Genomic DNA, 26,292 nt, shown 5'->3' with positions numbered 1-26,292 from the left:
GTATCATGATCACAGGGAAAGTCATTTGTGACTTTGGTTAGGGCTATTTTTGTGCTGTGTGATGAGTAGAAACCTGATTGGAGGGTCAATGTGTGAGTTGTGGGAGAGATGGGTACGGATCTGGGATGTTCAAGGACTGTAGAGAAAAGAGAGGTTGGAAATGGGGCTAGTTAATGAGGAAAAAAATGGGTCAAGTGTGAGATTTTTTGAGGAGGGGGTGATGATTGTAGTTTTGAAAGTCAGGGAGACAGTGCCTGAGGAGAGGGGAACTATTTACAGTCAGTTAGCCTGGGGGCCAGGAAGAGAAATTGGGTGGTCAGGCGTGATTCTGAGCATGAGTTCGCAGAGGGTGATACGTGGAGCATGAATGGGCAGGAGGAATGTGAAGGGAATTTGAGGAGCTTAATGATCCTGAGTGAAAAGTCAGGACATGCCTCAATAACTGTGGCCCCTTATCTCAGGGGGTCCTGCTTTTACAAGAAGGATGTTTGCAGAGCATAAGACCTATGTGCAGGTACCTGAGGAAAGGTGACTGCAGAAGACAGTGGTTATGCTGGATTGTGAGGGAGAGGCAGTATACAATGTAACGTGGAGTGTTGGTTCCGGAATCAGCCCTATTATTGTAGGTTCAGCATGACTGATAACAATACTGTGGAGGAGGAATTCCTGGAGTGTTTACAGGATGGTTTCCTGGACCAATATGTCGAGGAACCAACTAGAGATCAGGCCATCTTAGACTGGGTATTACGTAATGAGAAAGGATTAATTAGCAATCTTGTTGTACGAGGCCCCTTGGTTCGGAGCGATCATAATATGATAGAATTCTTCATTAAGATGGAGAGTGAAGTAGTTGACTCAGAGACAAAGGTCCTGAATTTAAATAAAGGAAACTATGATGGTATGAGGCGCCAGTTGGGTAGGATTGATTGGGGAATGTCACTCAAAGGGTTGACGGTGGATAGTCAATGGCAAACATTCAAAGATTGCATGGATGAACTACAAAATTTGTTCATCCCAGTTTGGCATAAAAATAAAACAAAACAACCGTGGCTAACAAGGGAAATTAGGGATAGCATAAGATCCAAGGAGCGGACATATAAATTGGCCAGAAAAAGCAGTAAACCTGAGGATTGGGAGCAGTTTAGGATTCAACAAAGGAGGACAAAGGGATTAATTAAGAAAGGGAAAATAAAATATGAGAGTAAGCTTGCAGTGAACATAAAAACTGACTGTAAAAGCTTTTATAGATATGTAAAGAGAAAAAGATTGGTGAAGTCAAGCGTAGGTCCCTTGCAGTCAGAGTCAGGGGAATTTATAATGGGGAACAAAGAAATGGCAGACCAATTAAATACATATTTTGGTTCTGTCTTCACAAAGGAGGACACAAATAACCTCCCAGAGATGTCGGGGAACATAGGGTCTGATGAAAGGGAGGAACTGAAAGAAATCAGTATTTGTAGGGAAATGGTGTTCGGGAAATTGACGGGTTTGAAGGCCCATAAATCCCCAGGGCCCGATAATCTACATCCAAGGGTACTTAAGGAAGTGGCCCTAGAAATAGTAGATACATTGCTGATCATCTTCCAACATTCGATGGAATCTGGAACAGTACCCATGGATTGGAGGGTAGCTAATGTTACCCCACTATTCAAAAAAGGTGGTAGGGAGAAAACGGGGAATTACAGACCGGTAAGCCTGACATCAGTAGTGGGGAAAATGCTAGAGTCCATTATAAAAGATGTAATAGCAGAGCACTTGGAAAACAGTAACAGGATCAGACAAAGTCAACATGGATTTACAAAAGGTAAATCATGCTTGAATAATCTACTGGAATTTTTTGAGGATGTAACTGGTAAAATAGATAAGGGAGAACCAGTGGATGTGGTGTATTTGGACTTTCAAAAGGCTTTCGATAATGTCTCACATAAGAGATTAGCGTGTAAAGTTAAGGCACATGGGATTGGGGGCAAGGTATTGACTTGGATAGAGAACTGGTTGGCAGACAGAAAGCAGAGAGTTGGAATAAACGAGTCTTTTTCCGAGTGGCAGGCAGTGACTAGTGGGGTACCGCAGGGATTGGTCCTTGGGCCCCAGCTATTCACAATATATATTAATGATTTAGACAAGGGAACTAGATGTAATATCTCCAAGTTTGCAGACGACACAAAGCTGGGTCGGCATGTGTGCTGTGAGGAGGATGCCGAGAAACTCCAGGATGATTTGGACAGGTTGGGTGATTGGGCAGAAGCATGGCAGATGCAATATAACGTGGATAAATGCGAGGTTATCCACTTTGGTGGCAAAAACAGGAAGGCAGATTATTATCTGAATGGCAATAGATTGGGAGAAGGGGAAGTGCAACGAGACCTGGGTGTCCTTGTGCACCAGTTGCTGAAGGTAAGCATTCAGGTGCAGCAGGTGGTTGAGAAGGCAAATGGTATGTTGGCCTTCGTAGCGAGGGGGTTTGAGTACAGGAACAAGGATGTCTTGCTGCAGTTGTACAGGGCCTTGGTGAGACCACATCTTGAGTATTATGTGCAGTTTTGGTCGCCTTATCTGAGGAAGGATGTTCTTGCCATGGAAGGAGTTCAGCGAAGATTCACCAGGCTGATACCTGGGATGGCAGGAATGACGCATGAGGAGAGATTGGGTCGATTGGGCTTATACTTGCTGGAGTTTAGAAGAATGAGAGGGGATCTCATTGAAATTTATAAAATTCTGACAGGACTCGACAGACTAGATGCAGGAAGGATGTTCCTGATGGTCGGGGAGTCCAGAACCAGGGGTCACAGTCTAAGGATAAGGGGTAAGCCATTTAGGACAGAAATGAGGAGGAATTTCTTCACCCAGAGAGAGGGTGTGGAATTCTCTACCACAGAAGGCAGTAGAGGCCAATTCATTAAATATATTCAAGAAGGAGTTGGACATATTTCTTAAGGCTAAAGGAATCAAGGGGTATGGGGAGAAAGCAGGGACAGGGTACTGAATTTGGATGATCAGCCATGATCGCATTGAATGGCGGAGCAGGCTCGAGGGGCCGAATGGCCTACTGCTGCTCCTATCTTCTATGTTTCTATGACTGACCATGAGCTTTTTAGTGTCGCTAATAAAATCACATTTCAATATCAGATTCCTGCAATGCTGTTAATGAGTCATTAATTATATTTTAAAAACTGGCATTTCTCCCATTTTTCATTAAAGCAAAAAAATCTAGTCGCAGAATTCAATTTTTTTTAAATAACGGTTGTTCAACTAAATGACTTTAATTAACATTTTCTTTCCTAATTTCTCCCCTAAGAAGTTGACTTTATAATTGTCAAATACAGATGTTTAGTTACGGAGTGAGCAGAGATGTGTGGGTTCTGAAGTAAATTTAAGAACACAAATTGTGATACTTTGGCTAAGCTACGTATATACATTCTGCAATAGCTTTGTTTTTAACAATGATGATTCAAATATATCATCAATAGCTCAACAAATGTAGTTCCAATTGATATAATAGTCATTCTTTCATAGCAGTTTTATCATTTAAGATACCTCAAGATACTTCTTTGCCAGCTCAAGGAACTCCACCTTCAGCTTCATCTCCTCAAGCTGTTGCTTCAGTTTGGGCAGTACCACCTTCGCATCGGTTCCTTTAAATTAAGATGCAACGTTACATTCTGAATGTACAGCTTATAAGTCAAGTATACCAACTAAAGCCTTAGGAACAAAACCTTGAGTTGGTCTTTTCCCTTCTTCAGCAAACTCAAGCTTGTGCCACTGGTTTAGGATGCCATTACACTGCCACTTTTGCATCAACACGCAGTGGTTTCCAGTTTGCAGCGACACACAGTGACAGAATAACTGAAGTCAGGCCCCAATCTGACTCTGGAACACAACAGTGCAAGACCCTGTTTGGGAGGCCATCTCAAACTATCTGTGATGACACGGTGAAGGATTTTTGGACTTTACCTGAATTAATCACCTGCTAAAGCAGCGGAGTTTGGTTAAAAGAACTGCTAAAATAGCTCTTCAAGTGGGCATGCTGGGAAGGTTGACCAAATTTGAAAAGTTTGATGCAGACTGTCTGGAAGGCCACAGATAAGGAGGCCTTGAGAGACAGTGGGAAACCATTGTAAACACCAGATGCTGTCTGTGTAACCATGGGAAAGAGAGAATGGAAAATTACCGAAAGAGGTTATTTTTGTCAGCAAGAAGGTATAAGAGACAGTCCACGAGACCGACCAGGGCTCAGTCCGTGAGACCGACCAGGGCTCAGTCCGCGAGACCGACCAGGGCTCAGTCCGCGAGACCGACCAGGGCTCAGTCCGCGAGACCGACCAGGGCTCAGTCCGCGAGTCAGACCAGGGCTCAGTCCTCGAGTCAGACCAGGGCTCAGTCCGCGAGACCGACCAGGGCTCAGTCCGTGAGACCGACCAGAGCTCAGTCCGCGAGACCGACCAGGGCTCAGTCCGCGAGACCGACCAGGGCTCAGTCCGCGAGACCGACCAGGGCTCAGTCCGTGAGACCGACCAGGGCTCAGTCCACGAGGCAGACCAGGGCTCAGTCCACGAGTCAGACCAGGGCTCAGTCCACGAGTCAGACCAGAAGAACGCAATGAAGAAAGTTGGTAGATTATTAACCTCTTACCACGCAGGATGTCGGCAGAGAATTAACCTTTCAATGGTCACGAAGCAGAAGAATTGGCCATTCTGTGTTTCAAATTGTACAACTGATTTAAAGGATGTATGCATCTCATGTAAACCTGTTCTGTTTTAATGTTAATAAAACTATTAGTTAGAAAAGTTTGAAGTGTTGGTTAATCTCACCTCTGACTACCCTAAAGAGTTAAGGGAGTAAAAACAAATACTCTACAACTGGATAGAGTATAACTCCAGCGCAATGTCAAGTTGGACACATCCTGAGCACTTTATAAACTTAAGCACCAGTGCAATTAGCACCATGCAAAGGACTTGGCTCCAGCGTTACAAAAAATGTAATGACATTAGGAGGGCAAAGGAGCGGTCGCAATGTGTTCTCATATGTATGCACTGTGTCAACTATCAGCATCAGGAACTCCTCCCACCCATGCATTCCATGGCTTTGCCTGCACCTTCCCATATGTAAGAATTATGCTACTCTGTGGACTTGCCAGCACCTTCCTTGCCAAGTCCATCTCCTTCAGCAGAAGGCTACAAAAAAAATCCTACTGCTAACTGCTTGCATGATCAGGAACTGCATGCTTTCCCTATCTGCCTTTATAATACCTATGGGTGATACATGGGTGTAGGATAATTCTATGCACGACTCTTAACTAGTCTATGTATGCTTTTGTGGAGAAGACAGCAGGTAATAAGAGAACATATAAGCCTTCGCCAGGACACCTTGGCCAAATGGAGAGAGCCACTGATAGGGGCTTCAGCAATGTTAATGTGCCAAGGGGACTGCTCAGTGAGCATGGAGACATGGAGGCCAGGAATAGGGGCCGATCAGACCTGGTAATGAATGATAGTGTTGTCTCTCCTGATGATAACATATCCACACCAGTCTGCCACCCCCCCAATGGTTTCACATATGCCAGAAAGTGGGCATAGCCAAGCTGGCCCACCTGGGGACGCACAGCAGCCTGAAGACAGGGCTGTGCTCCTGGAGTTTGAGAGCCACCTCAATCCCAAGTGCCTCTCACAGATGCTCACCTGCCAGGCACTTTACCAGCGCTCCTCATGGGGACTCGATCAAGTGCAGATGGTTACGTATTATCCGAAGATTGAGATTCATGTATTCAGGGTACTTCCATGTGCTGCAGCACATATGGGTGCCATCAAATACACCTTGAACTTTGGGAAATCCTGCCTTTCAAAAAAAAACTGAGGCTCCTGTTATCCTTCCCTATGATGTGGATACGAAACAATTGAGTATGCCCAGTTTATATGGGTATTATTCTTCTTCTAAGGCAATCCCTCGGTATGGGTATTATTATATGACCTGTGACTACTGTTAGGGAAGAAATTGATGCAGAGACCATCTTGACGTCACTTCCACTGTTTTAAATACAATTTAAAATTCAATTGCCCTCAAATGGAGATATGCATCAAATGTGAACAGAGTGGAGACCAGGCACAATGGGTTTCTGCTCCTATTTTCCTCACTCTAACATCTGGGAGATAGGTACATGTAGGGGGTTAAGCAGAAGACCCATTTAATGTTCGTGCATTAATGCTAATTTCCGGCTAATATGTACCATCATTTTAATCAGTAATTTTAATTGGATTGGTCAACTTGATTATCGTTATGCACTTATTCTTGTGTACTTTAATCAAATGGGAAACACTTATGATTTTACACATGAATGTACTTATTAACCTTTGCTTCTTTTTTCCTGTTGTTGGAGTTTCTGGTAGAATGTTTTAGTTTTTCTAAAATTCTTGGTCTCCATCATCAGTTGTTGCTCAAGTTCCTGTGAAACAAAACAAGATATCAATATATTTGCAAAAAGTAAAAAAAACTTTGCATTATCAGGAAATTTGTGTCAGGTTTAAATGTTTATTCATGTGCAGAAATATGTGTGTCTCCCATTGTGTTAGTTACAGTCCTTCACTGTCCCAACATGTGCCATCACCACTTGAGTTAGCTTGTGCTGACCTCTCCCAGCCTCTGCCAGTGCTGCTCGCTAATTGCCTGCTGCAACTATTAAAATGCCACAGTGACTTTCCCATCGCTGTCAATCTTAGTATTGGATTAACCCTAACTCCCACGTGTGTCTTATTTAATGCACCAGATGAAATTGGAAATTCTCTGGGGTACTATGGATGTGAGAAATCTTTCCTTCATTCCATAGAGTAGCACTTTAAGATTTAAAAGTTAGTGCTCCATTCAAGGAGACTGTATAAAGACACAGACCATAAATATGGTAATTTAGCCTATTTATGCTATTATAGCTATTTCTATTTAATTTTGTTACAATTTAAAATTCCACATCCAAGTTTTTCCTCCCATTTTTCTTCTCCCACATGCAGAATACAGTTCCAGAGTAAACAGCTGCACTCTGGTTCATCACCTGTGTGTGACCCTGGTCAGCAAGCTATTCAAGTAAGGAGGTGTCACAGCCAAGGCTGACCCTGCCCTTACCTGACATTCACAGCTGCCCAGCAGGGTCTATGAGTGGTGACCAGCAGTAGAAACCTTGTTTGATTTTGTAGTGTATGTGCCTTTAAGAACCCCCTGTGTACTGTAATGCCGGTAATGGCCACTCGGGCTATATAAGCCTGTATATTGTGTTGTATCAGTTAGTTCCCCTCCAGACTTAGTTCAGTAAACACCTGTGAAACCTACTCCTGTCTTCAGTGTCTCTATTAACACATGGACACAACAGTGGCGACGAATTGGAAACGGACTTACCTGCAATTCGGCAGCACCTCAAGGACATCGATTCCTCTGGCGTCCAAAGTTGAAGAAAATCAAGAAAAAGAAAAAGCTGTGTTTTCACCAGCTAGCCAAGCTGGTGGCAGGTACTGCAATAATCCTTCCTGGGCGTCGGGCTGGGGCTCCAGCGGCTGGCTCTGCAGCTAGGCCAAGCAGTGAAGGCGGAGGCAAGCAGTAACAGATGGGGAGGGAGCACTCGGGAGATGGCCGGCGCTGCGAGCAGGTCGGCGTTCAGGCCTAGAGAGAGAGTCCGGTGGGAACGAGTCTCCAACTGTAAATAAATAAATAAAAAGAACGGAAACCCGCGGGAAACAGCGTTGTCATCGGCAGCAGTGGTGGGGAAGCGCAGGAAGCACCATATCTTTTCTGCAGAAAAGAAAGAAAAGCACGGGAAGCGCCATTTTTTTTCTAGGATGCCTAAGTCTGGCAATATTGATGCGTTTGATAACGAGATAGAGGATTGGACCACATATGTGGAAAGAGTGGAGGTATATTGCACCGCAAATGGAATAGAAAATGAAAAAAAAACGTCAGTACTTCTAAATCTAATGGGCGCAAAGACATACGGGCTGTTACGAAACTTAATCACTCCAGCCAAACCAAAGGACAAGAATTTTAAAGAAATTGTTGATACCCTACAGGAGCACTTAAACCCAACACCGCTGCTGATAGCGGAACGATTCAAATTCTTCAAGAGGAATCAACACAAGAATGAAAGTAACGCTGATTACCTCACCGAATTAAGAAAGCTATCAAAGCACTGCCAATTCGGGGCAGGACTAGCAGATTATCTTTGAGACAAATTCGTCTGCGGTCTCCTAAGTGAAGGAACACAGAAAAGGCTGCTTTCTGAAAAAGATTTAACACTGGACAAGGCTTTCAGTATGGCTGTATCATACGAAGCAGCCGTGAGAGGAGCTGCAGAGATACAACAAAAGACACAGGACTTCGGCACCCATGAAATGACACAGGGTTTCGAGAGATGTTATCGCTGCGGCAGATCCACCCATGACCAGAGGGACTGCTGGTTCAAGGACAAAGCATGCAGGCAATGCGGAAAGATCCGGAAAAAAAAAATCCACGGACAGGAAAAAAAAAATCAATAAAGAAAAGTACAGAAAGGTACAAATGATGACGGACAGTAGCTCCGAAGACCAGAAGAGCGACAGCGACTCCGAAAACAAGAGACTAAGCTGTCTCAAATTACACAATGTAATTGCCAAAGAAGATTACCAGACCATTTGGGTTACCCTCACGATAGCAGGGTCCCCAGTTAAAATGGAGCTAGATACAGGATCAGCTCTGACCGTCATAAATCGACGGGATTACGAGCGGCTGTTTCCGCATATACCTTTAAAAGACACATCCATTATCTTGAAAACATATACGGGGCAGAAAGTATACCCCAAAGGAAATATAAGGGTGCCTGTTGTATACAACGGCAAGGAAATACAAAAGTTGTATTTATACGTTCTACAAGATGGTGGTCCACTGCTGTTGGGATGTGAATGGATCAGGAAATTAAGTTTAGACTGGCACTCCATTCAGGCACTGACGGTGACCAGTAAAGAAAAAAACGATGATGACGTCATAGCTGAACGATTAAAAGACATCTTGGCCAATGCCAAAGAAGTGTTTCAAGAGAAACTAGGAACCTTGAAAGGCATCACCGCCTCAATAAAAGTGGAAGATGCAGCAATTCCCAAGTTTTTTAAGGCAAGACCGGTGCCATATGCAATTCATCCAGCAGTCGAGGCAGAGCTGGAGAATTTGGAAAATGCAGGCGTATTATCCAAAATAGATTGGAGCGAGTGGGCAACACCCATCGTCCCAGTCATGGAGAAAGCATTGAATAATGATAAATCTGAAGAACAGAGAAAAATTTGCATCTGTGGAGACTTCAAGGTGACTGTAAACCCGGTCCTTCACACGGTACAATATCCTCTTCCAAGGATAGAAGATATTTTTGCCTCACTATCCGGAGGGAAACGTTTCACAAAAATTGACTTGGCACAGGCATATCTACAGATGGAGGTTGAAGAGGCCTCTAAAAAGTATCTCACGATAAATACACACAAAGGTCTGTACCAGTACAATCGACTGGTTTTCGGAGTAGCATCCGCTCCAGCTATCTGGCAAAGAGCTATGGAGCAAGTCCTCCAAGGGATTCCGGGGACTCAATGCTACCTAGACGACATCCTTGTAACAAGAGAAAACGACAACGAGCACCTTGCCAATTTGGAGCAGGTGCTCACTAGGCTGAGAGAACGGGGCCTACGAGCAAATCGCCCCAAGTGCGAATTTTTCCAGAATCAAATATCATATTGTGGCCACATAATTAATAAGGAAGGGTTGCATAAGTGACCTGAAAAAATTGAAGCGGTCATAAAAGCCCCAGCACCTGAAAATGTTTCACAATTAAGGTCGTTCCTGGGATTAATAAATTACTATCATAAATTTTTACCGAACTTATCAACTCTTCTGCACCCTCTTAATGAACTGCTACAAACAGGAGTAATTTGGAAATGGAGCGAAGACTGTAAACGTGCCTTCCATAAATGCAAAGACTTAATCACGTCCAAAGAAATTTTGGCTCATTACAACCCATCACTGCCAATCAGACTGGCATGCGATGCATCCCCTTACGGCGTAGGAGCAGTATTATCGCATAAATTCCCTGATGGCTCAGAACGGCCGATAGCTTTTGCGTCACGCTCATTGAACTCAGCTGAGCGTAACTATGCCCAAATCGACAGGGAAGCACTCAGCCTGGTATGGGGAGTGAAGAAATTCAACCATTACCTACACGGACAAAAATTTACCTTGTTGACTGACCATCAACCCCTCATCTCCATATTCAACCCTAAAAAGGGTGTTCCCATTATGACAGCGCAAAGGCTACAGAGGTGGTCCCTTTTTCTAGGGGCACACCAATATAACATAGAATACAAAGGATCAAAACAGCATGGGAATGCTGACAGGTTATCGCGCCTACCGTTGCCAACGGTAGAAGAAGCACCTACCGTAGACCTAGTGGAGATTTTCCACTCTACCATAGTCGAATGTCTACCAGTAACAAATTCTGCCATTGAAAGGAAAACTAGAAATGACCCAACTCTCTCACGAGTCTACGATTTAACAGTGAAGGGATGGCCAGCACATGGCGAACCACTGTTGCCAGCATTCTCGCAAAGAAGAGAACAGCTGTCAGTGTGCCAAGGAACCTTGATGTGTGGATCCAGAGTGGTGATTCCATCCAAACTCCAGGATAAAGTTCTAAAGGAGCTTCACGAGGGGCATCTGGGTGGAGTGAAAATGAAGAATCTAGCCAGGGCGTTTGTATGGTGGCCAGGTATCGATGGAGACATCGAAGAAATGACCAAGAGCTGCCTAGGATGCCAGATGGTCCAAAACGCTCCACCACAACCCCTCTACATCCATGGGAGTGGCCCTCATCTCCATGGCAAAGGGTACACATCGACTTTGCTGGTCCATTTATGGACTCAATGTTCTTAATCGCGGTTGATGCACACTCCAAGTGGCCGGAGGTAATAAAGATGTCCTCCACCACCATGGAAAAAACCATCACAGTATTAAGGACCATATTTGCCAGGAATGGGCTGCCTGAACAGTTCTGTTCTGATAATGGACCGCAATTTGTGTCCGAAGAATTCAGGAAGTTCTTAAAAAACAATGGGGTTAAGCACTACACATCCGCCCCATACCATCCCGCCACCAATGGATTGGCTGAAAGGTTTGTCCAGACCTTCAAGAAGGCCATAAAGGCCATGGGTAATGAAGACATAAAACTTCAGCACAAGGTGGATAACTTCTTGTTCGCATACAGGAATGCAACACATATGGTTACAAACCAAACTCCCGCCATGATGTTCTTCAATAGAAGCCTAAGATGCCGGCTGGATTTGATCAAGTAAAACATCAGAAGGGATGTGGAGAACCGGCAATTTCAAGGCATGAATGAAAGGCCAACTAGAACCTTCCAGATAGGTCAGCAAGTTTTGGCCCGGGACTACCGTACAGAGAAATGGCAGCCTGGAACTATCTGCACATGACTAGGACCGCTGATGTATACCGTGGACATCGGAGAAAGCATAATAAGGCGCCATGCTGACCATATCATAGAGTCATCCGAAAAGGGACAACCTACACCACAACTCTATACGCCTAATGATGAAGTAGAGATACCCATATCTACCTCCGATCCGGTGATACTGGAACCCGATGAACCCGACACTGGCATTCAAGCCGAATCAGCCTTGCCAAAAGAACCTACTACACCACCAGAAACTACTACACCACCGAGGCATTATCCGGACCGAGTCAGGAAGCCTCCAGAGAGACTGACTTATAATTAATTAACTGCAGCAATGTGTAGATTATTTTTCTTGTAACATGTAATTAATGATTACTTAAAATATTATGTACTGGTTGGCTAAAAGGGGAGGAATTGTACTGTATGTGCCTTTAAGAACCCCCTGTGTACTGTAATGCCGGTAATGGCCACTCAGGCTATATAAGCCTGTATATTGTGTTGTATCAGTTAGTTCCCCTCCAGACATAGTTCAGTAAACACCTGTGAAACCTACTCCTGTCTTCAGTGTCTCTATTAACACACGGACACAACAGATTTGTTTCCCCTCCCTAGCTCAAGGGTACGGAGACCAATTCTGGAACTCCCACCACCACGCAGCACAAACCAAGGATTATACCTGGGTATCAAACAACACAGAGCATTTACCCACTGAACTATATAGCCAAGTTTCAATTTGTATTTATGGGTAAAAAAAAAAATGATACTTTGTTTCACGATTCCTTATGAAGCCTACAAATTGTTATTTTGCAATTTTCCAATGTGAAAAGTAATAAACGTTTCAGTTAGTAATATTTTAAGTTTTCATTCTCCTTTCTCTCTTCCCCTTCTCCACCCCAAAGGCAATGATTCTTGATGGGGTACAGTTCCACAGGAGCATGTTGCCATCCGGTACCTTGCCTAAGTGACTACACTTGAGCCTAGACAGTGCTAAAAGACTATTTAACCGTAGGGGACATCACAACCAAGTCTGATCCTATTTTCACCCAAAGCCCACACATACACACTTCCAGCGAGACAATGTAGCCAACTCAACAGTGTGTAAACTCAGTGTACTGCTGGACCCTGAGTTGAGCTTCAAACCTAACGTTCAATCTGTCAACTGCCTACCTCCCCCTCTGAAACATCACACATATCTGTCTCATCTCACCCCACTGCCACTGAAACTATCATGCAGGTCTTTTTCACCTACAGGCTCAACTTTTGTACTTATTGGCCTCCCAAACATAAACTCCAATTCATCCAGAACTTCACTGCCTGCATTCTATCCTGCACAAAGTCCCGCTCATTTATCACCCCTGACATTACCAACCTGTATTGCACCTGCCCCCACCGCACTGACTTCAAAATCTACAGCTTCGCCTTTTCCTGCCTTTGAGACCTCCTCAAGCCCTACATCTTTGCCAACACACTCCACTCTCCCAACTGTGGTCTATGGTGTGTTCCTCCATACCACCATTGTACCAGTTGCGCAGAGTCTTGGCCACATCATTCGCACTCCAGAATTCCTTCCTCATCTTCAAAATCCTCCTTAAAATTGACATCTTTGATAGTGCCTTTGGTCACCTCCCGTAGTTCTCCTCAGATTGCGTTCAACCCTCAATTGTGAAGAGTTTGGGACTTTTTTTATTGCATTGAAAGTGCTGCACAAATTCAAGCAATCATTGTTGCTCTGGCACACCTACACTGTCCTAGCTGAGATCAGTTAACCCAGCAGAGACACTTAGCTCAGAATGTGAACCTGGGACCCTCCTACCTTTTATAACTGAGCTAATCACCATCTTAACTAGTTGAGATACTAGGGGAGTATTCATATCATGGGGTAATTTTATGAGTCTGTACTACTGGCAGGGAACAAATTGAGAATTCAGATGCACCTCAATTCAGATTTGTGCTGTAAATGAGCAAGAATGTCAGGAAGGAAAGAAAATCAGGCGGGAAACCTGAGCGGCAGAGCGGGGTATAAAAGTCCCCAGAGACCAGGTAAGGCCTCACAGCGTCGGCGGGAAACCTGAGCGGCAGAGCGGGGTATAAAAGTCCCCAGAGACCAGGTAAGGCCTCACAGCGTCGGCGGGAAACCTGAGCGGCAGAGCGGGGTATAAAAGTCCCCAGAGACCAGGTAAGGCCTCACAGCGTCGGCGGGAATCCTGAGCGGCAGAGCGGGGTATAAAAGTCCCCAGACACCAGGTAAGGCCTCACAGCGTCGGCGGGAAACCTGAGCGGCAGAGCGGGGTATAAAAGTCCCCAGAGACCAGGTAAGGCCTCACAGCGTCGGCGGGAAACCTGAGCGGCAGAGCGGGGTATAAAAGTCCCCAGAGACCAGGTAAGGTGTACCAGTCTCTGAACTCGGAGGGAAGGAGAGAGGTAAAAAGTAATCCAAGTGTGACGTCACCAGAAAGCGGGTAAGTGATTGGTTGGTGAGTATTTCTCCCTTTTAAGCTTAAATCTCTTTGGTTTATAGTTTCTGAGGTGTGATATACACCATCTAGAATCGGGGCAGAGGATATTTAAGAATAATATGAATAAATTTAATTAATTACATAGAATGGGAGATCAGGCGATGTGTTGCTGCTGCAATATGTGGGAGCTGGTGAACACCATTCATGCTCACGGTGATCACATTTGCAGTAAGTGTTGGCTGCTCGAGGAACTCCGGCTCCGTGTTGAAGAGCTGGAGACCGAGCTTCAAACACTGAGACACATCAGGGAGGGGGAGAGTTACTTGAATTCTGTGTATCACGAGGTAGTCACACCAATTAGATTAATTAATTCAGATGTAGTCCGTGGCCAGGGTCAGGATGGTGTGACTAGAAGTGAGGCAGGTACGGGGATCCAGGAGGTAGTGTTGGAGGAGCCGCAGCCCTTGCACTTGTCCAACAGGTTCGAGGCTCTTACTCCCTGTGGGGACAGGAGCAGGGACTGCAGGGAGAATGAGCAACCAGGCCACAGCACCGTGGAGCGGGGGGCCATTCAAGTGGGGGGAGTTAAAAGAAATGTTGTAGTGGTAGGGGATAGTATCGTTAGGGGGATAGATAGAGTTCTTTGCAGCCGAGAGCGAGAGTCCCGAAGGCTGTGTTGCCTGCCCGGTGCCAGGGTTAAGGACATCTCCTCTGGACTGGAGAGAAACTTGGAGTGGGAGGGGGAGGATCCAGTTGTCGTGGTCCATGTTGGTACCAACGACATAGATAGGACAAGGGAGGAGGTTCTGCTGAGGGAGTTTGAGAAGCTAGGGGCCAAATTAAAAAGCAGAACCACAAGGGTAATAATTATTACCTGAGCCACGAGCGAATTTGGCTAGGACAAATAAAATTAGAGAGTTAAATGCGTGGTTCAAAGACTGGTGTGGGAGAAATGGGTTTTGCTTCCTGGGACACTGGCACCAGTACTGGGGCAGGAGGGAGCTGTTCCGTTGGGATGGGCTTCACTTGGCCAGTGCTGGGACTAGAGTCCTGGCGGATCATATAACTAGGGCTGCAGAGAGGGCTTTAAACTAACTAGTGGGGGGGAGGTTCCTAGAGAGCAAATAATAAAAATGACAACAGAGAAGGTAATAGACTTAGGTAGCAGTGGGGAAATTAAAAACCAGAGCGTGTCAGGAAGGGGCAGAAGGTATGGAGTAAAAGGTAAAGTAATAAAAAGGGCAAAAGCAGGAACTAAGTGTCACAAAACATCTTTGAAAGTTCTCTATCTGAATGCACGTAGCATTCGTAACAAAATAGATGAGTTAATGGCACAAATAACTACATATGGGTATGATCTTGTGGCCATTACAGAAATATGGCTGCAGGGTGACAATGCCTGGGAATTAAACATACCACGTTATTTAACGATCAGGAAGGACAGGCAGGAAGGAAGGGGAGGTGGGGTGGCTATGTTAATAAAGGAAGGAATCACTGTAATACAGAGAAATGATATTGGGTCAAAAGATCAGGATAATGAAACAGTTTGGGTGGAGGTAAGGAATAATAAGGGGAAAAAAACACTAGTGGGCGTAGTCTATAGGCCTCCGAACAGTGGCAACTCTGTTGGACGGAGTATCAATCAGGAAATAGTTGAGGCTTGTAATAAGGGAACATCTATAATTATGGGGGATTTCAACTATCATATTAATTGGACAAATCAAATTGGGCAGAGCAGCCTTGAGGATGAGTTCATTGAGTGTATTAGGGATGGGTTTCTTGAGCAGTATGTAACTGAACCGACCAGGGGGCAAGCAACCTTAGATCTGGTCCTGTGTAACGAGACGGGATTAATTAAAAATGTCCTAGTAAAGGATCCCCTTGGAATGAGTGACCATAATATGGTTGAATTCCATATTCAATTAGAGGGTGAGAAGGTTGGATCTCAAACAAGCGTGTTAAGCTTGAATAAAGGAGACTATGAAGGTATGAGAGCGGAATTGAGTAGAGTGGATTTGGAAAATAGATTAAAGGGTAAGACGATACATGATCAGTGGTGTACATTCAAGGAGTTATTTTACATCTTCCAAAAAAAATATATTCCACTGAGAAGAAAAGGGTGTAAAAGAAAAGACAGCCATCCGTGGCTAAGTAAAGAAATTAAGGATAGTATTCGACTAAAAACAAGGGCATATAAGGTAGCCAAATCTAGTGGGAGGATAGAGGATTGGGAAAACTTTAAAAGACAGCAAAAAATAACAAAAAGATTGATTAAGAAAGGGAAGATAGATTATGAAAGTAAATTAGCAAAAAATATAAAAACAGATAATAAGAGTTTTTATAGTTATATAAAAAGAAAAAGGGTGGCTAAAGTAAATGTTGGTCCCTTAGAGGATGAGACCGGGAAATTAATGGTGGGAAATATGGAAATGGCAAAAACACTGAATGAATATTTTACATCAGTCTTTACAGTAGAAGACACTAAGAATATCCCAACACTGGACAAACAGGGGGCTAAAGGGGGGGGGAGGAGCTAAACACGATCAAAATCACTAAGGAAGTGGTACTTGGTAAAATAATGGGACTCAAGGCGGATAAATCACCTGGACCTGATGGCTTACATCCTAGGGTCCTGAGGGAAGTGGCGGTAGGGATTGTGGATGCATTGGTAATAATTTTCCAAAACTCCCTGGACTCGGCAAAGGTCCCGGCAGACTGGAAAACTGCTAATGTAACACCCTTATTTAAAAAGGGCAGTAGACAGAAGGCTGGAAACTATAGACCGGTTAGCCTAACATCTGTGGTAGGTACAATTTTGGAGTCCATTATTAAGGAGACAGTAACAGGACATTTGGATAATCATAATTTAATAGGACAAAGTCAGCATGGTTTTATGAAGGGGAAGTCATGTTTGACAAATTTGCTGGAGTTCTTTGAGGAAGTAACGTATAGGGTGGATAAAGGGGAACCAGTGTACGTAGTGTATTTAGACTTCCAAAAGGCATTTGACAAGGTGCCACACAAAAGATTATTGTTTAAGATAAAAAATCACGGGATTGGGGGTAATATTCTGGCATGGATAGAGGATTGGCTATCTAACAGAAGGCAGAGAGTTGGGATAAATGGTTCATTCTCAGACTGGCAATCAGTAACTAGTGGTGTTCCGCAAGTGTCAGTGCTGGGTCCCCAACTCTTTACAATCTATATTAACGATTTGGAGGAGGGGACCGAGTGTAACATATCAAAGTTTGCAGATGATACTAAGATGGGAGGGAAAGTAGTGAGTGAGGAGGACATAAAAAACCTGCAAGGGGACATCGACAGGTTAAGTAAGTGGGCAGAGATTTGGCAGATGGAATACAATACTGGAAAGTGTGAGGTTATGCACTTTGGCAGGAAAAATCGTAGAGCAAGTTATTATCTTAATGGCAAGAAACTGGAAAGTACTGAAGTACAAAGGGATCTGGGGGTCCTGGTGCACGAAACTCAAAAGGTTAGTATGCAGGTGCAGCAAGTGATTAAGAAGGCCAATGGAAGGGTAGGGCTGCACAGGCAGAAAGAACTTGGGTGACCATCAGGCGGAGCAACAGAGGCAGGCAGGAAGTGCAGGGGCCCCCTGTGGACATCCCCCTTTCAAACAGGTATACCAAGTTGGATACTGTTGAGGGGGATGACTCACCAGGGGAAAGCAGCAGCAGCCAGCTTCCTGGCACCAGGGACACTTCTGCTGCTCAGAAAGGGAGGAAAAAGAGTGGGAGAGCAATAGTGGTAGGGGATTCTATCCTAAGGGGAACAGATAGGCGTTTCTGTGGCCGCAAACGTGACTCCAGGATGGTTTGTTGCCTCCCTGGGGCCAGGGTCATGGATGTCACTGAGCGGCTACAGGGCATTCTTAAGGGGGAGGGTGAGCAGGCAGAGGTCGTGGTCCACATTGGGACCAACGACATAGGTAGGAAGGGGGATGAGGTCCTGCATCAAGAATTTAGGGAGCTAGGTGTGGTGTATGTAACCTGTTCCACCTTAAGAGAACTACCTTAAGAGATGTACTACTTTCTCTTGGCTGCTGTATACTGTAATACCGGTGGTGACCACACCGGTATATAAGTGTTGTGTAGGGGTTTGCTGGGCAGTTTAGCCCTGACCTCCGAATAGTAAAGACCTGTTAAAGTTATTCTTGTGGTCTGTGTCCAGTGATTTATAATAAGCATAACTGGGACACACAGACTTAACAGTGGCGACGAGTCCGATCTTACCCTGCGGCAGTTTTACATCCAAGGCAGCTTCGTCCTCAGAACGGGCGTCGAGAAGAGGCATCCGCCCTCATCATCCTGCTGAGCACCATCGCACGGGAGGCATCGAGAACCCGGGTTAAAAAGAAAAATTCTGACCACGAAGCCCTCCATCAGCGACAGGCAGTGATCATCCCTTCTACCACGGTGGTGGGTAAGCCGATCAGCGAAACGAGCAGAAAGTCGGCCGCGTTGACTGTGGAGTGGGGGAGGGAAAACGGAGGAAAAAGGGCGGAGAACTCGACCACGGCCGGTGAAAAGGGCCGGGCTGCAATCGAAGCCGAGAGGCGCCGTGACTGGGGCAGCTTAAGGCACGAGAGCCGCGGAGAACTCAAACGCAGCCGGTGTAAAGGACCGGGCTGCATGCGGGGCTGAGAGGCGCAACAGCAGGGGAAGCATGAATGCCCACGGGAACCACGGGGGAGTAAAAGCAGCGTCGGGGAATTGAGAACAGCTGGGGAGGCGAGAACGGCAGCAGCACGGCAATCGCCATTGCAGCCAGCGGGGGAAGAAGGCAAACGCGGGAATCCACCATTGTAGTCGGCGGGGGAAGGAGACGAGCGCGGGAAAGACCGCCAAGCGCGGGAAGCCGCCATTTTAGTAGGCGGGGGAAGAAGACAAGTGTGGGAAGCCGCCATTTTGAGAAAAAGAAAAATTTAAAAACTTGCAAGGATGCCTAAACATGGGAACATTAATACCTTTGATAGCGATATCAAAGATTGGACCACGTATGTAGAACGCATGGAAGTTTATTGTAAAGCAAATAAGGTACCAGATGATGAGAAAGCACTAACCTTATTAAGCTCAATGGGTGCGAAGACATACGGGCTATTGAAGCACCTTCTGTCACCAGATAAACCGACGGATCAGACTTTCGCGAATATTGTTACTGTGCTGAAAAATCATTTAAACCCCACGCCGCTGATGATAGCGGAACGATTTAAATTTTACAGAAGAACGCAGCTGAAAGACGAAAGCAACGCTGAATTTTTAATTGAACTGCGTAAGCTATCAAAGTACTGTCAGTTTGGAACAGGACTAGCAGATGCGCTGAGAGATAAATTTGTGTGTGGATTGTTAAAAGAAGGAACACAAAAGCGACTGCTTGAGGAGAATGATCTTACGCTTGATAAAGCTGTCACTATTGCAGCATCACACGAAGCCGCAGCGAGAGGCACTGCGGAAATGCAGCTACGGTCACCGGAACTCAGCGCCAATCAAATGGTCTTGGGTACAGTAAAATGTTATCGTTGTGGAAAGACAACGCACGATCAGAACCAGTGCTGGTTCAAAAATCAGGAATGCAGAAAATGTGGCAGGCTTGGTCACATAGCTAAAGTATGCCGGTCAGGAAAGAAGACCAGCAACAAAAAGTCACCGCAGGAAAAGTACAGAAAGGTACACAAGGTGACAGAGAACAGTTCGAACGAACAGAAGTCAAATTCAGACTCCAGCAGTAATGAACTGGGTAGTCTAAGAGTACACAATGTTGGTAATGAAGCAGACCTCCAAACAATCTGGGTCACACTTCAGATAGCAGGAGTCCAAGTGAAGATGGAATTGGACACTGGATCGGCATTGACGGTCATGAATAAGCAAGATTACAAAAGGTTATTCCCACATATTCCCCTACGGGATACGGAGATTGTATTGAAAACATACACGGGGCAAAGAGTATACCCCATCGGGAAGATAGAGGTAAAGGTGGTCCACAAGGGCAAAGAAAGCCGAGGAATGGACTTATATGTGCTACCTGAGGGAGGTCCACCACTACTGGGACGGGAGTGGATTAGGAAAATAAATATGGACTGGCATTCCTTAAAAGCACGAACGGTAGATTCCGGTAAAAAAGATGTCAAACCTAAACGATTGTCCAGAACATTGGACGATGCTAAAGAGGTGTTCCAACAGGGACTGGGAACACTGAGAGGAATTACGGCAAACATCAAGGTTGAAGAACATGCAAACCCAAAATTTTTCAAAGCCAGACCGGTACCTTATGCGATACGACCTGCTGTGGAAGCTGAGCTGGAAGGGCTAGAACGTTCAGGAGTACTGTCTAAGGTAGACTGGAGTGAGTGGGCCACGCCCATTGTCCCCGTCATGAAGCGTTCATCGAGCAACAAGCCGGGGGAACCGGGGAAGGTTCGCATCTGTGGAGATTTCAAGATCACTGTTAATCCGGTGCTTCACACGCTGCAGTATCCGCTTCCGCGGATTGAGGATATCTTCGCTTCGTTGTCTGGCGGGAAACACTTCACCAAGATAGACCTGGCGCAGGCGTACTTACAGATGGAAGTTGAGGAAGAGTCACGCCAGTATCTCACGATCAACACGCATAGAGGCTTGTACCGGTATAATAGACTGGTTTTTGGAGTGGCATCGGCTCCAGCAATTTGGCAGAGGGCCATGGAGCAGGTATTACAGGGAATTCCAGGTACACAATGTTACCTGGACGATATTCTGATTACAGGAGATGATGACGAGGAACACCTTGCAAATTTGGAACTGGTGCTCACCAGATTGAAAGAATATGGACTTCGAGTTAATCGCCAGAAATGTGAGTTCTTTCAGAAGCGGAACTCGCACTGTGGTCATGTCATTGACCAGGAGGGGCTTCATAAGTCTCCTGACAAGATCGAAGCTGTTGTGAAGGCTCCTGCTCCGGATAATGTATCCCAGTTGAGGTCGTTCCTAGGGTTGATTAACTATTACCATAAGTTTCTGCCAAATTTATCCACGGTGCTGCACCCGCTGAACGCTCTTTTGCAGAAGGGAGTACCTTGGAAGTGGAGCGAGGACTGTAAGAGGGCCTTTCGCAAAAGCAAGGCACTGATCACCTCAGAGGAAGTGTTGGCTCACTTCAACCCAACGCTGCCTATTCGTTTGGCTTGTGATGCTTCTCCATATGGTATTGGGGCAGTACTCTCACACAAGTTGCCAAATGGCCTGGAGAGGCCAGTTGCGTTTGCATCCAGATCATTGACCTCCGCTGAGCGCAACTATGCTCAGATAGATAGGGAGGCTCTCAGCCTTGTGTGGGGAGTAAAGAAGTTTAATCATTACCTGCAGGGCCAGAAGTTTACGCTTCTGACAGACCACCAGCCGTTGGTATCCATTTTTAACCCTAAGAAGGGTGTTTCGGTGATGACAGCACAGAGACTCCAGAGATGGTCCCTTTTCCTAGGGGCACATCAATATCAGATCGAATTCAAAGGTACAAAGCAGCATGGTAATGCTGATGGGCTGTCGCGCCTGCCACTACCTACAGAGGAGGAGGCACCGACGGTTGACCCTGTTGAGTTATTTCACTTGACCATCATCGAATGTTTACCAGTCACCAATGCAAGTATTGAAAGAGAAACCAGGAACGACCCGACACTGTCCCGGGTCTACGAAGTGACATTGAGGGGATGGCCAGCACATGGTGATCCACTGTTACCGGCATTCTCAGCAAGACGAGAACAGCTGTCCGTCTGTCAAGGAACATTGATGTATGGAACAAGGGTGATTATTCCTCCTAAGTTAAGAGAGAGTTCTAAAGGAACTGCATGAAGGTCATCTGGGGGGAGTCAAGATGAAAAGCCTTGCTAGGGCTTATGTGTGGTGGCCGGGTATCGACCAACAGATAGAGGATCTGACGAAAAGCTGCTCAGGGTGCCAAAAAGTGCAAAATGCACCTCCGATTGCACCGCTGCATCCATGGGAATGGCCTTCAACCCCATGGCAACGTGTACATATTGACTTTGCTGGTCCATTCATGGACTCCATGTTTTTAATTGCGGTGGACGCACATTCTAAATGGCCAGAAGTGATTAAGATGACTACCACTACCTCGGAAAAGACGATCGCGGTGCTAAGAACGATATTTGCAAGAAATGGATTGCCAGAACAAATATGTTCAGACAACGGACCGCAGTTCGTGTCAGAAGAATTCCAGAAATTCATGAAGAAGAATGGGGTGAAACATTATACCTCTGCCTCATATCATCCGGCTACAAACGGGTTGGCCGAGAGATTTGTACAAACGTTCAAAAAAGCAATAAAGGCCATGAGCGAAGATCAGATTCCACTACAACACAAGGTGGATAAATTCCGACTGGCATATCGAAACGCCACTCATGCAGTGACAAACCAAAGTCCTGCCATGATGTTCTATAACAGAAGGTTGCGGTCCAGGTTGGACTTGTTAAAACCAAATGTGCGGAGGGAAGTTGAAAACAAACAGTTCCAGCATATAAATAACAAGACCACTCGGAGTTTCGAAATAGGACAACCAGTGTTAGCCCGGGACTATAAAAACGAGAAATGGCAATCTGGAACAATTCGGGCCAGACAAGAACCCCTGATGTACACGGTAGATATTGGTGAAAATGTAATACGGCGTCATGCTGACCAACTGGTAGAATCGAGAACAAGTGTCGAACCCAGGGTTACGGCAAAGACAACCGTGGAAGAAGTTAGTGAACCTGAAGCATCTACCTCAGAAGTGAATGTACCTGATGATGATGTCCAATCCATAAGAGACCAACTAGATGAGTCACCCCAGCAACGAGAATCAGAGACCCCTGAAAGGCGTTATCCAACTCGAATCAGGAGGCCTCCTCAGAGACTGAATCTTTGAACTGTTTTGCATGAAGTTGTATATATATATATGTTATTATGTTATGTTAAATGGGGATATAACTGTTAAGCTAAAAAGGGAGGATTGTGGTGTATGTAACCTGTTCCACCTTAAGAGAACTACCTTAAGAGATGTACTACTTTCTCTTGGCTGCTGTATACTGTAATACCGGTGGTGACCACACCGGTATATAAGTGTTGTGTAGGGATTTGCTGGGCAGTTCAGCCCTGACCTCCGAATAGTAAAGACCTGTTAAAGTTATTCTTGTGGTCTGTGTCCAGTGATTTATAATAAGCATAACTGGGACACACAGACTTAACACTAGGTAGCAGATTAAAAAACAGGACCTCAAAGGTTGTAATCTCTGGATTACTCCCAGTACCACGTGCTAGTGAGTATAGTAATAGGAGGATAGAACAGATGAATGCGTGGCTAAAGAGTTGGTGCAGGAGGGAGGGTTTTAGTTTCCTGGATCACTGGGCCTGCTTCTGGGAAAGGTGGGACTTGTACAAGTCGGACGGGTTGCACCTGAACCAGAGCGGGACAAATATCATTGCGGGGAGGTTTGCTAGCACTGTTGGGGGGGGTTTAAACTAACTTGGCAGGGGGATGGGATACAGAGGGGAGCTGAAATAGGGGGTGATGTGCTGTCAATCATAGAGAAAAAAACAAGTCAGCTTGGTAGACAGGGCAAATATACAAGGGCAAGGCTGGATGGCATCTATTTTAATGCAAGGTGTCTTGCAAATAAGGTGGATGAACTGAAGGTGTTGATAAACACATGGGAGTATGATATTGTTGCTATCACGGAGACATGGTTGAGGGAGGGGCAAGACTGGCAGCTCAATATTCCGGGGTACAGAATCTTCAGGCGAGACAGAGGGGGAGGTATAAGAGGAGGGGGTGTCGCAATATTAATTAAGGAGTCAATTACTGCAGTAAGGAGGGATGACATATTAGCAGGTTCCTCTAATGAGGCCATATGGGTGGAGCTTAAAAACAAAAAGGGGGCAAGCACTTTGCTGGGAGTGTACTATAGGCCTCCAAACAGTCAGGGGGAGATAGAGGAACAGATATGTAGGCAAATCTCAGAGAAATTTGCAAATAATAGGGTAATAATAATGGGGGATTTCAACTTCCCCAATATTAACTGGGATAGTCAGAGTGTGAAAGGCACAGAGGGTGTAGAATTCTTAAAGTGCATCCAGGAGAGCTTTTTGAGCCAGCATGTAGAAGGTCCTACAAGAGAGGGGGCGGTACTGGACCTAATTCTAGGGAATGTGGCCGGCCAAGTGGAAGAAGTGCTAGTAGGTGAGCACTTTGGTGACAGTGTCCATAATATGGTGAGATTTAAGGTGGTCATGGAAAAGGGCAGGGATGGGCCGGAAATAAAGGTTCTAAATTGGGGGAAGGCCGATTTTAATAGGATAAGGCAGGATCTGGCCAAAATGGACTGGGATCAGCTACTTGTAGGAAAATCCGCATCGGAGCAATGGGAGGCTTTCAGAAGGGAGATTGAGATCATACAATGGCAACATGTTCCCGTAAAGGTCAAGGGTGGTTCCAAAAACCACAGGGAACCTTGGATGTCAGGGGATATACGAGAATGGATTAGAAAAAAAAGGAGGGCTTTTGGCAGATACAAAAGGCTAAAGACGGAGGAAGCCCTAGAGGAGTACAAAAAGTGCAGGGGGATACTTAAAAAAGAAATTAGGAGATCAAGGAGGGGCCATGAATTAACACTGGCGAGCAAAATAAAGGAAAATCCTAAGATGTTTTATAAGTATATTAAGGGTAAGAGGATAACTAGGGAAAAAATAGGGCCCATTAGGGACAAAAGTGGCAATCTGTGTGTGGAGCCGGAAGATGTAGGAGGGGTTCTAAATGAATTTTTTGCATCTGTTTTCACTATGGAGAGGGACGATGTAGACATAGAAATAGGGCGGGGGGACTGTGATATGCTCGAACATATTAACATCGAGAGGGAGGAGGTATTGGCGGTTTTAGCAGGCCTAAAAATGGATAAATCCCCAGGCCCGGACGAAATGTATCCCAGGCTGCTGTGTGAGGCAAAGGAAGAGATTGCAGGGGCTCTAACACATATATTCAGAACCTCTCTGGCCACAGGGGATGTGCCAGAGGACTGGAGAACCGCTAATGTAGTACCATTATTCAAGAAGGGGAGTAGGGAAAAACCGGGGGAACTACAGGCCAGTGAGCCTAACATCAGTGGTAGGAAAATTATTGGAAAAAATTCTGAGGGACAAAATTAGTCTCCACTTGGAGAGGCAAGGATTAATCAGGGATAGTCAACATGGCTTTGTCAAGGGAAGATCATGTCTGACTAATTTGATTGAATTTTTTGAGGGGGTGACTAGGTGTGTGGATGAGGGTAACGCAGTGGATGTGGTATACATGGATTTCAGTAAGGCCTTCGATAAAGTCCCGCACAGGAGACTGGTCAAGGTGGTAAGAGCCCATGGAATCCAGGGTGCCTTGGCACATTGGATACAAAACTGGCTTAGTGGCAGAAGGTGATGGTCGAAGGTTGTTTTTGTGACTGGAAGCCTGTGGCCAGTGGGGTACCACAGGGATCGGTGCTGGGTCCCTTGCTGTTTGTGGTCTACATTAATGACTTGGATATGAATGTAAAAGGTATGATCAGTAAGTTCGCGGATGATACAAAAATTGGTAGGGTGGTAAATAGCGAGGAGGGTAGTCTCAGTCTGCAGGTCGATATAGATGGGTTGGTCAGATGGGCGGAACAGTGGCAAATGGAATTTAACCAGGAAAAGTGCGAGGTGATGCACTTTGGGGGGACAAACAAGGCAAGGGAATACACAATGAATGGTAAGATCCTAGGCAAGACGGAGGGTCAGAGGGATCTGGGTGTGCAAGTACACAGATCCCTGAAGGCGGCGGAACAGGTGGATAAGGTGGTAAAAAAAGGCATATGGGATACTTGCCTTCATTAGCCGAGGCATAGAATATAAGAGCAAGGAGGTTATGATGGAGCTGTATAAGACACTGGTTAGGCCACAGCTGGAATACTGTGTGCAGTTCTGGTCGCCACACTACAGGAAGGATGTGATAGCTTTGGAGAGGGTGCAGAGGAGATTCACCAGGATGTTACCAGGGCTGGAGCGCTTCAGCTATGAAGAGAGACTGGGCAGATTGGGTTTGTTTTCCTTGGAGCAGAGGAGGCTGAGGGGGGACATGATTGAGGTGTACAAAATTATGAGGGGCATAGATGGGATGGATACTAAGGAGCTTTTTCCCTTAGTAGAAGGGTCAATAACTAGGGGGCATAGATTCAAGGTAAAGGGCGGGAGGTTTAGAGGGGATTTGAGAAAGAACTTTTTCACCCAGAGGGTGGCTGGAGTCTGGAACTCACTGCCTGAAAGGGTTGTGGAGGCTGGAACCCTCACAACATTCAAGAAGCATTTGGATGAGCACTTGAAATGC

The 26,292-nt window shown here is 45.5% G+C and overlaps 1 protein-coding gene across 2 annotated transcripts in view; it reads right to left on the bottom strand.

The window, feature by feature from the left end:
* kndc1 (kinase non-catalytic C-lobe domain containing 1) overlaps positions 1–26,292 on the bottom strand; it is a 328,087-nt gene that overhangs the window by 108,831 nt on the left and 192,964 nt on the right. For both annotated transcript variants that reach the window (XM_085994745.1, XM_085994746.1), the window contains exons 18-19: positions 6,346–6,439; positions 3,538–3,635 (exon numbers count right to left, since the gene is read on the bottom strand). In XM_085994745.1, coding sequence (XP_085850871.1) covers positions 3,538–3,635; positions 6,346–6,439 — 192 coding nt within the window. The remainder of the gene's footprint in view (positions 1–3,537; positions 3,636–6,345; positions 6,440–26,292) is intronic.

The sequence above is a fragment of the Somniosus microcephalus genome, chromosome 8 (assembly GCF_052327205.1).
Source record: "Somniosus microcephalus isolate GS21.2 chromosome 8, FLI_Smic_1.0, whole genome shotgun sequence".
NCBI classification, from domain to species: domain Eukaryota; kingdom Metazoa; phylum Chordata; class Chondrichthyes; order Squaliformes; family Somniosidae; genus Somniosus; species Somniosus microcephalus.
Note: the sequence above shows the minus strand (reverse complement) of the source record. Positions and strands in the feature narration are given on the sequence as shown.